The sequence below is a fragment of the Solenopsis invicta genome, chromosome 3 (assembly GCF_016802725.1).
Source record: "Solenopsis invicta isolate M01_SB chromosome 3, UNIL_Sinv_3.0, whole genome shotgun sequence".
NCBI classification, from domain to species: domain Eukaryota; kingdom Metazoa; phylum Arthropoda; class Insecta; order Hymenoptera; family Formicidae; genus Solenopsis; species Solenopsis invicta.
Window position 1 is genome coordinate 25,735,372 of NC_052666.1, and position 12,307 is coordinate 25,747,678.

General features: G+C 35.7%; 1 protein-coding gene across 1 annotated transcript in view; it reads left to right on the forward strand.

Moving 5' to 3' along the window:
• Window positions 1-12,307, forward strand: part of LOC105197227 (collagen alpha-5(IV) chain) — a 59,671-nt gene that overhangs the window by 20,774 nt on the left and 26,590 nt on the right. Inside the window, exon 2 of the mRNA XM_011163519.3 lies at window positions 6,403-6,588. Coding sequence (XP_011161821.1) covers window positions 6,403-6,588 — 186 coding nt within the window. The remainder of the gene's footprint in view (window positions 1-6,402; window positions 6,589-12,307) is intronic.

Below are 12,307 nucleotides of genomic sequence, written 5' to 3' on the forward strand. Positions count from 1 at the left end.
AGGAACGCAGCTTTCTTTTTTACTACCACCACCTCAATGGTAAATCTTTTATCCCTCAGCGGAATCTGGACGCTCAAAAGTAAATGCAATTGAAAATTCTGCGTGAGAGCATGCCGAATGTCCGAGCGTTACCTCGCGCACGATTAATGCGATGCAGTTCGGCGAGAAAGTATGGCGTTGTCGGTATCGCGAAGATATCGCGGCCGCACTACCAAATGAACCGGTCGAACCGAGCCGCAGACGAGTTGCTTAAAACGACCAGATGAGACGGCTATATCGATTCGTCCCGCCGGAGTATTACGCGGTTAAATGTGACCGTAATTTAATGTCCGAGCCCGTTGCGCCACGATTTCATCTCGCGCGTTTCGGTTTAATTATATTGATCCCCACGCTTATCTCGTGAGTACATGTCGATGGACCTTTCGTGCACGACACTCTCTGACTCGCATAATAAATCTGTCACGTCTGTTCGGCGATAAAAATTAGTCACTTTGCGAATAAAATAATTATTTAACGAACCAGTCGTGATTCGCTCCTTAATTTTCAGTTGCTAACTTGTGTATCTGTAATATGCTGCAATCTGTGCCGTATATTTTAATCCTTGCATCGCAAGGTATAAAAGTATTAAGACATAATCTCGTAAATCGCACGCTTTAAAGTTTTTATTTGCTTTCATTCGTTTGTTATATTTTTAGCGGTCTTGGCCTATGTTTTTGAATGTAAAATGATAACAGAAATACATGTCATCAATTGTTATATTAAAAAATTGTTGGTTAAAAAGAAATGGCAATGGCATGTATTTTTAAATGCCGTTTACTCTCTCTTTTTGTCTCTCCCTTTTCACTCTTTCTCTATCTCTCTCATCCCGTTCGAATGCACCTGTTGATTCCCCGCTGAACTCAAACCGATTAGCCAACAGGCCATTTTGCGGCGAAGTTAAGGTTCGAAGCGTACATTATCGTTATCGTGGCGCTACGTACAATTGCGAGGGCGTCGCGTTGGCGATCCACAACTAATCGAGAATGGCATCGGGACGCACGTACTGGGTAGTCCTGAATAAACGGCTTTATCGGCGCAAGTACTTCCCGATCACAACATGTCGTAAGAATTTATCTGCTGTCATCAATCCTAATAATGTTTTGAAAAATATACAATTTAAAAAATCTATTTTTGAATATATAGAATTATAATATGTACATGTAAATCTATATATAGTTTTTAATATATATAAATATACGTATGAATACATGAATACAAATGATAAAACAAAATCGTTTTTCGTATCTATAAAAAAAACTGCATTTTTCTAAAGTATGTGAAAAATTGGTCTGCGAATAAAATTTAGTTAGATTTGAGAATAATTATTACACTATCAAAATAATTATGTAAACGTCAAAATTCGGCAGCATTGCTCATGATGCTTAAGCGTTCTACGAATTATTTTGATAATCACACAAAAATTTACTTTCAAATTTATATCTAAATTTTCAGATACGTCAATAAAATTATTTTTTAGGTACAGAAACAAATTACACACGGAAAGAAATTTTGCTGAGGTACAAATTTGAAAATAATTTATATTGAACCGTTAAAAAATTTATATTAGACGTTTAAGCGGCTTACTTTAATATCAAAATTTTTGGCAGCATTATTACCAAACTAGAACGTCTTACGTAATTATTTTGATAGTCATCATAAAATGATTTTCTGATCTGCACATAGCAAAATTTTTAGACTATATGCACTACAATAAAATTGTTCTTTCCGTGCAGTTATCATTACTATTCACGAATATTTATCTACAGAAATCACTGAAAAATCTCCCAAAGAGAAACTCCGTTTCCAGAATAATTTTCGTTGAACGTGAGGATAGTTGATTTGCCGCGCGACTCGGCGTTTCCACACGGGTGCGGAATTAAACTTCGATGTAATAAGAGAGCGTGTATCGTAATGGTGTAAATTTGGAATCGGGGTTCACGAACCTCCGGGCGCAAGCCTAAATATTTGGAACCGTCGGCTCGCGTAAACGTCCGCTGTTCGACGAAAACGGCTAACTACGCGGAGTCGCACTTAACTCTTTCGAGCACATGTACGACGGGCCGAGAGCAAAGTACGCCTCGCGTACTTCCACTTCATGTACTTATACCCGCCACGACCGTCTTTAGCGGTAGCGATTACGCCAGGCGGCTTAAATGAAAACACGCGCCATGTGGTTTCGTACTTCGCTGCGGAGCGAGCATATATTTGTGCGGCGTATATATAATTTTAAACACAGATTGTATATCAAAAGCCCTAGATTCAGTATGATTTATTGAGGCTGAGCTGATAACGTTAACGGCAATGCGAAATAATCCGTAAACAGTGCGACAAATTTCAGAAGCGCTCTCAGAAGATAACAGATAACTCTGAAAAGAGAGAAAAGATACTTTGATACAAGGGTTCTTTTTTCTGATAAAGAAGAAGAATATATCAGGGGAAACCTTGACCACTCTGACACTAGTCTAATCTACGACTTGACACTAATCTGACCTAACTTATACGTTACCCCGCGCGACCTCTATTTAACTGTGTTCTCCTATCTAAGTTAAACCACCTCAATCAATCTCGAATTTACTATAAACAAAGTCTCCTAATAACAAGAAAAAAATGTTTAATCTATATTCTAAAATCGGAATCTTCTGTGAATTGATGTTAGTTTCCTCATTCAGTTTTTCCTAACAAACATATATTGTAAATAAAAAGTCAACTTTCTCATCAAAGGAGTCATGAATATAGATAACAATTGGTTCTCAATTATGCTGCGTAAGAGAGTGATAATGTTCAGCCACTCTCAGATACATGTGCGAGACGCTTGAATGAGATGCGAGCATCTATTCCGCAAAATCAAGACGTTCTCGCGAGAGACGTCTGCCTTCTTGGCGGAGTCGACTTTGTCGCGACGCACAAACGACGCATAATTCCCGACGGATGATCGCTCGCCCTCTCGCCCGCGTAATCGCGGAATTATGTCACGGCGTAACTGCGCGAGAGACTCCTCCTCGGCGGGGCTGGTGCTGGTTACGTCATGTCGCCGATGCGTGGAAACAGGGAGAGTGCCGCCTGCGTTACATATTTGGTAGGATATCGTTCCGCGCGCGCCGAGCCGAGGTCGCGCGATCGAACGCACAAGACGCATCTCGCGGAATACCATCGTTACGGCACAGCTTGGCAAAGTTAAAAAGAAAGAGAAGAGGGACCTCCTCACGAACCGGTTTTTCGCGCGTCCAGTAATTGAATTGCTCAACCGAAAAGTCTTTTGCTAGTCCACGTATTTTTTTTTATTTTTTTTTTATTCTTTTTATATTTTATATTTACATTTTATATATTATGTTTATGTTATTTCAATAAATAAGTCTTTCTCTCTCGATAAAAAGAGGCTCTCGATAAAAGGAGGAGAAGGCTCGAAATCAACTTGCCCGCGTTCGCCGAGATTGTCAGAAGGAGTCGCGTTAAGCGATTCCACGCATTTAAGTTAATTGCATGAATTACACGCTCACGGCGCAATATTAATATTATGGAATAATATGCGCACGTGGTCGGCTTTGTAAAGTAGCAATGACGCGCGTGAATTTAGACATTTGACATTTTCGTGCGCCATTCGTTAAAAATGATTTATTTTTCGACACCAATAAAATTCGGTTATTGTTATCACGTTACATTATGATAAAACAGACTGATAGCTTTATTTATAGCTCATGTCATATATATGAATACTATCTAGCTCAAGCAATTACTTACAAAGAAATAAATATGTTTTATTTTATCAAAAGATATTAGTAGTAACAAATAAATACTAATAACAAAAAATACTAATAAATACCAATAATAAAAAAATAAGAGTTTTTGTGTAAGGTTATTAGAAATTACTTTTAAATATGATATTTTGTATTTTATTTAATGAAATAGAATAAAATAGCGACACGTTGAAATGTATCATGTTTTTAAAAGCGTCACTTCAAAACAGAATTTTTTTTTTACCACAGACAAATAAACGGGTTATGGCGAAAGTGCATAATTAAAAATGTAAATGTCACACTGATCTACTTCCCCCAATCTGTTTTATATTTAATTTAGCGAAATGAGTTTAACGAACACATACTTTCTCCACTTTATGAAAACTTTCAGTTGTCGATGATGGAGAAGAAATTACCTTCATCATTCACATTCTTATGCAATATACAGCTACACACTCCCCAGATCTTCTCTTCTACGACATTTAACTAGAACGGCACCGTCCTTCGCAGTAACGTAATAATGACATTGAGATTATACAGCAACGATTATATCATTGCATAAGTAACAATAGCCTTGAGATACGACTGAGCTTTTAAAGCTTAATAAAAAGTCTCTCTCAAATCATATCTGTCATATCATAATCATTTTATTCTTATATACGAAAAAAACGAATTTCTCTTTGAGGTATTATATTTAAACATTTAGTTAGACACAGATTTGAAATAGTTATATTAAATTATCAAAATAATTATGGAGGATGCTCAAGTTGGTTACTAGAATGTTCAAATTTTTGCAGCATTGCTTATTATTTTTTTAAAACGTTTTACATAATTATTTTGTACATAATTATTTTGATGGTCCAACAATGGTATCTAGCTAAATTTTTAAAATACTTTAATTAAAAAAAAAACATTTCTGTATATAAATTTTTGTAAAAATTAAAATTATATTGCAAACAATATTCATTATTAAAATTGTATAATTTACATATAATTTACATAATCCATGAATCAGAAAGAATTCGTATGACTTTAGAAATTTCATGCCTCTTTTATATTTTCTGAAGTTACGTTAGTTTCCAATTTGAAGAAAAGTTTCCAGACTATTCTGCACCCGTGTTTTACAATTGCTTCTTACTCATAAGTTATGGTAATCCTCGAGTCTTTATAAAAAATACTCACTGCCTCTGCCGCGCGCACCATATTTTGAGACAAACGATAAAGTGTCATAAGCTGTGGAACTAAAATGAGGCATGTGCAGAGATAAGCAAGAAAATGGGCAAGAGAAAAGAATAACGAGGAACGATGCTCGGGACGGCGTTTCTTGAGAACCCACTCGGTCCTGGAGTGCGTCGTTGACACAAGCAGAACTTTCATCTACAAGGCAAATGTGTGGAAGCACGATTCCGTTTTCGTTCTCTTCCACGTTATTCAAATAGAGCGCGGCCTTCGTGACGCAATGGCGTAGTCGTGAGATTTATATATATATATACATATATATATATATATATATATATGTGCGTGCGTGCGTGCGTGGTGTGTGTGTGTGTGTGTGTGTGTGTGTGTGTGTGTGTGTGTGTGTGTGTGTGTGTGTGTATGTATATATGTAAATTGATGTTATTAATTAGTTGATTTATTTACTTGCATCACCGGAAAATTTTTTAATATATGCAGATACTTTGTGAAATGGGAAGAAGAGCAAGGCATATTTTCCTCGATTTTTCAAATATCAAATAATTTTTCCGAAATAAACATTATCTAATATTAGATAAGTGTATTTCGTATGTGAGGCAATGAATTACATAAACGCTTCTTTATCAAACAATTAATCATTTTGTTAAAAAATAATTTTCTTGTGAACAAATTAACCAGCCATATACATATATTTTCAAAATTGCATTGTTTAATAAAATCGTTCAACAAGTTCATTTCATTAAACAGGCGTTATAACTAAAATTAAAATTATAATATCCCATTTTCTTATACAAAAGAGAATAAGAAAAATAAAAGTATAACGAATATCCTTAATGTTTCATTATTTTGAATCTCTCAGTGTCAAACTTACGCTTACGCTTACACGCTTACGTTTACACGCTTACGCCACTGGACGCAATCAATGTGCTCTTCCTCTGTGCTCTTCCCTCTGTCCCTGATTCCAATTTTTTAACGATATAACAAAATCGTTTTTAATCAATTTTTATCGCGACCCTCGCGCAACGAGATCCATCCTTTCAGATATTTTATTTCCATTCTAGATAACTTTAATTTATCAAGTTACGCAATATACGTTTTCTGTTAGTGCGCAGAGCGTATTTCCCAATTATCGTTGCAACGTTCAGCGTTCATAAAGTGGTGTTTTCGAGCATGAAATTAGAGTTAAACTCCCTCGGAGGTTTTCTTCCAAGAGACTCCTATTTTCGTGTTATGCGTTTTCAGAGGAGAAAAATAAAATTTCATAAACCCCGGGTTCGATCACGGCCGGCTTACGTACTAAAACCGCTTATTGGTAAAATCTAGTGGCGTTTAAGTCGGTTTAAGACCTCGTTGAAATCGATTCCGACAAAAGAAACGGTCTACCGCGATTTCTTTACAAAGAATTGCTCTAATAGATACCTTTAATGTGTTACAGATTTGCAAGGACTCGTACAAATGTGATTGTAAGGGAATAAAAGGGCATCAGGGATTTCCTGGGATACCTGGGCCCCAAGGAACAGAAGGACTTCCAGGTGAAATCGGACCCGATGGACCCCCCGGACCCAAAGGTGAAAAAGGAGCAGGAGGAGAATTTGGAGCTACCGGAGAAAAGGGCTACCGAGTAAGAAAAATTTATTTCATTTTATTAAAAAATAGATTCTATTATTCCTCTCTCTTTTATCGAAAAAATCTCCTCAACTCGAGTATTTCCCTCTTATTTTTGTAGTAGTCTTCTAAAATAGGCATCAAAAAAATTTTCTTATCTTCAGAGGAATTCTTCTAAATATAAATTAACAAAATTAAACTAATAAAATTATAAACATAGATCTTTGCATGTTGCCTGAGATGATTAAATTAGATCTTTAATTTATTTTTTATTATCGTCTCATTTACTGTTTAAATATCAAGATGTTTAAGGTTTCGAGTACCAAACATTACTACACTGCGTTGATTAAATTATAGAGATAATTTTCGTAAACACCGAATGAAACATGGTTTCCGTAGAACGTCATGATCAACAAATTTATTAGAAATATTTTCTTAATTTTAAAGGATGTTCTCTAAAAAAAAAAAAAGAATATATTCTTATCCATTAATTAAGAATATCTGTTAGGAAGACTTGTAAAACATGGTTCTCATTATTTCGAGAATACAATAATGAACGACTCTTTAGAATTTTCTAAAACATAGCTAGTCATGTAGTAATTATAATACATGGACGAAATGTGCGGATAATAAGAGCTTTTTAATTCTGTAGTAAAACAAATCCAGCACTGGCGATGTAAAATTTTTAAAAATGCAGTTTAATTTGCAGTGAAACCTGAAACTATTTGCTGAAAGTGTTGAATAAAACCCAATTTTATTTCATATTTCCATATCGGAAGGTTTAAATAAACCGTTACGTAAAACCATTCCTCGAAATTAACTCGCCTTTTCGAGAGGGTCTACGATCTATTTGATATTTTTAGACACTTTCAAAAATTTAAAAAAGATATTTGCTAAAAGAAAAAAAAAGATATCTATTAATTCCATGTAAGATATTTTTGCGAATTTGTGAATACATGAAGCAACAGTGCTCGGATACTTAATTTACGAAAATTACTTACCATATATACTTTTAGATAATTCTATTTATATTGCATATACATATGCATATGCAACTACCAATTAAACTAATTACAACAGTAATTAAATTTTTTATAATTAAGCGTTTTGCGTTATAATTAAAATTTGTTAGTTTGTTTGCAATAATTGTTGCTAACGGTTTTAATAAAATAACATATTTAATTTTGAAGATGTAGTGACATTTCCGTAAGAAGGGATTCTGTTTTAACTGATTAATTACATATAGAAAGTACAAAATGTACACGTGCCGTTTTGTTAAGTTGTTTAGAAGAGAAACCAATTTTTATTTTGCCAATTAGTAAGAGAACGCTCGTTTAGATCTTCTGAATCGCGAAATGAGTCTTTATACATTACTTCGCCCAACATTCCACTTATTGCTCCGTTCAGAAATCCCCAAATGCCAAATGACTTAAATTCGTGAATCAAAACGGCAATACCGAACGACTACGAAAAGAAACCATGTCTGTGCGACCATCAGAAAGATGAGAAAAAAGAAACATTTCTCCATAATTGGGTCGCCATGAGCTAAAGAGTTGAAAAAAGGAACGCTGATGAGAGCAGCAAACATATTCGCCGCATTCTGGATTCTCTATTCGAACGCGATTGTTCGCCGCTCGACATATGCTCCGAACGGGACGAGAGAGAAAAAAGAGACGAGGGGAAAAAGAAACGAGAAGGAGGAAAGAAGCGCCGTGGCGTCACCGACCAGAAACAGAACGCTTCCAAATGGGGAGGAAGAGGGAAGATCGCGAACACGAGAGAGGAATCACACACGGGCGGACGGACACCCACGACGCCCGCCCGCACTAGCGACGACGTGCTGTTACACAAAGTCGCGAATCCGCCGTTTCGCAATTTGTCGACCGACATCGATGCGCGACACCGTACGATATGATATGACATGAGACGAGACAGGGGGGAGGGGCAGAGGGGAGGCTCTACCCGCTTTTTGAAACAACACGCAGAGATCGTCGACGATTGTGATATCCTGAATATTCGAAGATGCGTTACGTTTCTAGATTACTTTGACGATACTTGCGCAGGAATATTCCAATTAATTCGCATTTGATCGTAATTTGTTTACTTATAAAATATCAAAGCTGTAAAATAGGTTGAGCTAAGAGATGATAGATGAAAATAGACTTAACCAACTAATAATTTTGCAGCAAAATGATAAAGCTGCACGTAATTCAAGAGCGAGATTTAGGTCGAAGTTCAATTTAAGCTTTTAATTAGCCTGAAATTTGAATTTTGCGAGAGAGAATTTTGAATTCTGTCTCGATATCAATTATGAATTTCAAAGACAATCGGAGATTATTTATATACTTTTCTCTTTCTCTTATTGTTTTATTTTTTTATTCATACTTAAGCAATTATTTCAGTCAGTTAGCATCGCAAAAAATTGATAAATTTTTTATTCTCACTTTTCTAACGGCGAATGTAAACATGTCTGCATATGTTAGTTCATATAAATTCTATGTCTTCTTTCAAATTGATTAAAAGAGTTATAACTTTTGCTTTATCGATAAATATAAACCGTACATGTGTTCGATGAATTTTTATTTATAATTACATATCGTAATTAACTATTTTACTTATTATACTTATTAATTGTTTGCTTACTTGGAAGTGACTTTTTAATTTGCGCGAGGGATAGAACAGCTTGAAGGAAATATGAATGTATTTTTGCGTGATAACTGTCGTACTGATAACTGTTTTGCGTTTAATAATCTACGCTATAATTGTAACTGCTATGAAAGAAGCGACAATTGCAAGAAATAAACGGACAATACTGACTTTGCGAATTAAAATTGCAGAAATTTGTATTTTGTCAGGATAATAAAATTAAATCGCGGAATCGTATTGTCGCGTCGTTACGCGGGGTGTAGAACAATTTAGTATAGCAATTACCGAAATGTCACGAATAAATAAAACGTTACAGCTGTACGTTACGATAAAAGTGTTGGTGCACGTACAAACGCGGTTGACACATCTCGTGCTTATTAATCGTGCAAATTATTCATTCGCGTGCGGACTGCGAAATAGGACGGTGTCAATCTTCGTAACTGAAACTTTAAATTAAATGCTTTACATGACGATTATAATTTGACGTTTTACACGTGCACATACCCTTTATAACTACTTACATATTCACTTGACTTTACTGATTGATGATGATAAATACACACAAGACGTTTCAAAAATAAATAAAGTGTTTAAGTAAGGAATGTTTGATTTGATCGATCTGTAGTAGAATTTTTTTTCTTACGAAAAAGAAATGGAAATTCAACATTAAGAATTAAGGAATTTTATTTAAAATAATTTGCATTCTAACGTATTATTAGTGCATTATATTATTACTGAAGACTTTGTCGTTATGAGAACAAAAGTTATCTTTTGCTTTTATAACTGTATAATATCTTATCTTCATATTTATCTTTTTAAAAATTCGTTCCCCTTCAAAGTTTCAAAGTTTGACCAAGAACATCTTTGTAAAGAAATGCTAATACTAGACCCTTCAACACGGTTCACTTACTCTATCGTAGGCGTATATTTCATAATCGCCTAACTGGAATTGGAGGAGAATTCTAAGAAAAATAACGTCGATAACCGGAAGAGGCTTGTCGGTCTTTTTGGTACGCGAACAGCCCACTTTCAGAAAACTTTCGACCGGCGCAGACGGGAAATGTCACTTCTGATATATATCAAAATTGTGCAAGAACGAAAATTCTGGTTGTTGCCACAGGATAATCGTGTTGCCACGTGTGCCACAATTCGCCAATTGCAACGACGCACAGCGTGTCACACGGTCTCATTTGCAGCGAGCATCACTTGCTAATTGTATTACATTGATCGTTCGACCGCGGTGCGTGTCAGTAACGTCTTGCGTCTTTGATCGATGAAGCGTATAATTATATTCGTCAAACTTGATCTTCATTCGCGTGTCATAAAAGTCACGAAAAAACCCGAATTATACACAGAGTTTCAATAAACTTTACCCGAAGAAAATCCCAATTTTAAGATTGCTTACACATGTAAAGGAAAAATTTAAAAAATTAGGAAATCAACTGTTTATTTCAGAAATGAATAAAGTAGCGCGAGAGATTTACACGCTTTATATATTTTTTCTTCGTGGGATTACAAATATAAGAAGAACGTAAGGATGAACAGGGCAATGCCGTGACAGAATCCACGACTTAAACTGAAGAAATAAAAACACAAGCCTATAATGGAATACATTTTCTTTAAAAGAATATCTCTTTTATTTAAAGAGAGTTTTTTAAATTTCACATTATAAATTACATAAACTTGATCTTCATTCGCGTGTCAAGATGTACCAATTCGGCAAGCAGATAAAAATCGATGGTTTGCAGAAACAGTTGGAAATTCGGTCGTCGAGAAGACGACGAGCCCGCAGAAAGGAAGAGAGAGCGAGGAGCCCGGGCTTATGCCAACCTGGCAATGCGAAAGGCCATTTAAAAGGCGCGAGGCATGACGAATTACGCATTATGTCGCCGTAATGAACGGCCGTCGATTTTGGAACGCGTTCACCCCTTCATCTTCTTCTTCCTCTTCTTCCTCCTCCTCCTACCGCGGCAAGTCTTCTCTGCCGCTCTTTCTCATTACTCCTTTTTTCGCGCCTCGTACCTTGCACGTACGCGCGGATTACATCAGGCGCGTCTCTCGCCTGTGGAAGGGAAAATGACGTCACGATCCTTTCTGGTCGGCCAGGGAGAAGAGATGCAGTTGCATACACCGGTACGATCTCTCTCGTACTGTCGAGCTGCAGTCGCGTCGCCGTTCGCCACTGTCGAGTTGATTTACGAGGTCCTCCCGAATTTTAAAGAAATAAAAAATAAAGGAAAGCATCGTCTCTCCTTTCTCCTTTTCTCGGCATCTTCGGATTTATCAGACCGCCCGAGACTTTTAATGCCCTCGTCTATACCGGGATCTACTCCTTCTCTTTAAGCCACTTTGTCGTAAGACGAGGACATTGATGGACTCGCGGATTAGAAGCGAATCCCCGTAGGTTTAAGGAGATTGCAGTTCGAGATCGTACGTGCGATCGGGGAGTTTCGGTGGAGAGTTTCCCTGGGACGAGTCCGAGAGAGTGGCGATTGTATCTTAATTCCAAAAGAGAAAGAGAACCCGGGAAGATAAAATTATATCGTGATGAAAATTATAAAAGATGATACTAGGAAGGTGTAAAAATGCCTCTTACAAACTTCTACGAATTCTTCCGAGAGCTCTTGCGATCTTATATTTGCTTAAATATCTACAGACAAATCAGACTTATTATTAGCTAAAAATATTTTTTTCTAACAGATAAAATTTTATTTAACATTAAATGAAGTTTAAGGTTTTATTATAAAACAAAATAAATTTGTTTTTTATTATTTAGAATGTAAAATTTTCTTGTATTATAATAATGTCATAACAAAGGCAATATTCTTTCAAAAATGTTTTATTTGAAAAGTTACGTATTTACTTCTAATATTTACAAAAATAAATGTTAATAATTTCAATTTAAGTAGAAATTACTAGTTTTTGTCGTGCTCTTTATAATTGATACAGAGTAACATTGACGATGTCTTGCAGTAAATTAAAATGTTTCATCATCTTCGTTGATGTTATGTAATTGAACGACGCATTCTAAAACACGCCTTAAACGTATTTAGACACAAGATTATTCCGTTCGCAAAGAATTTATAGCA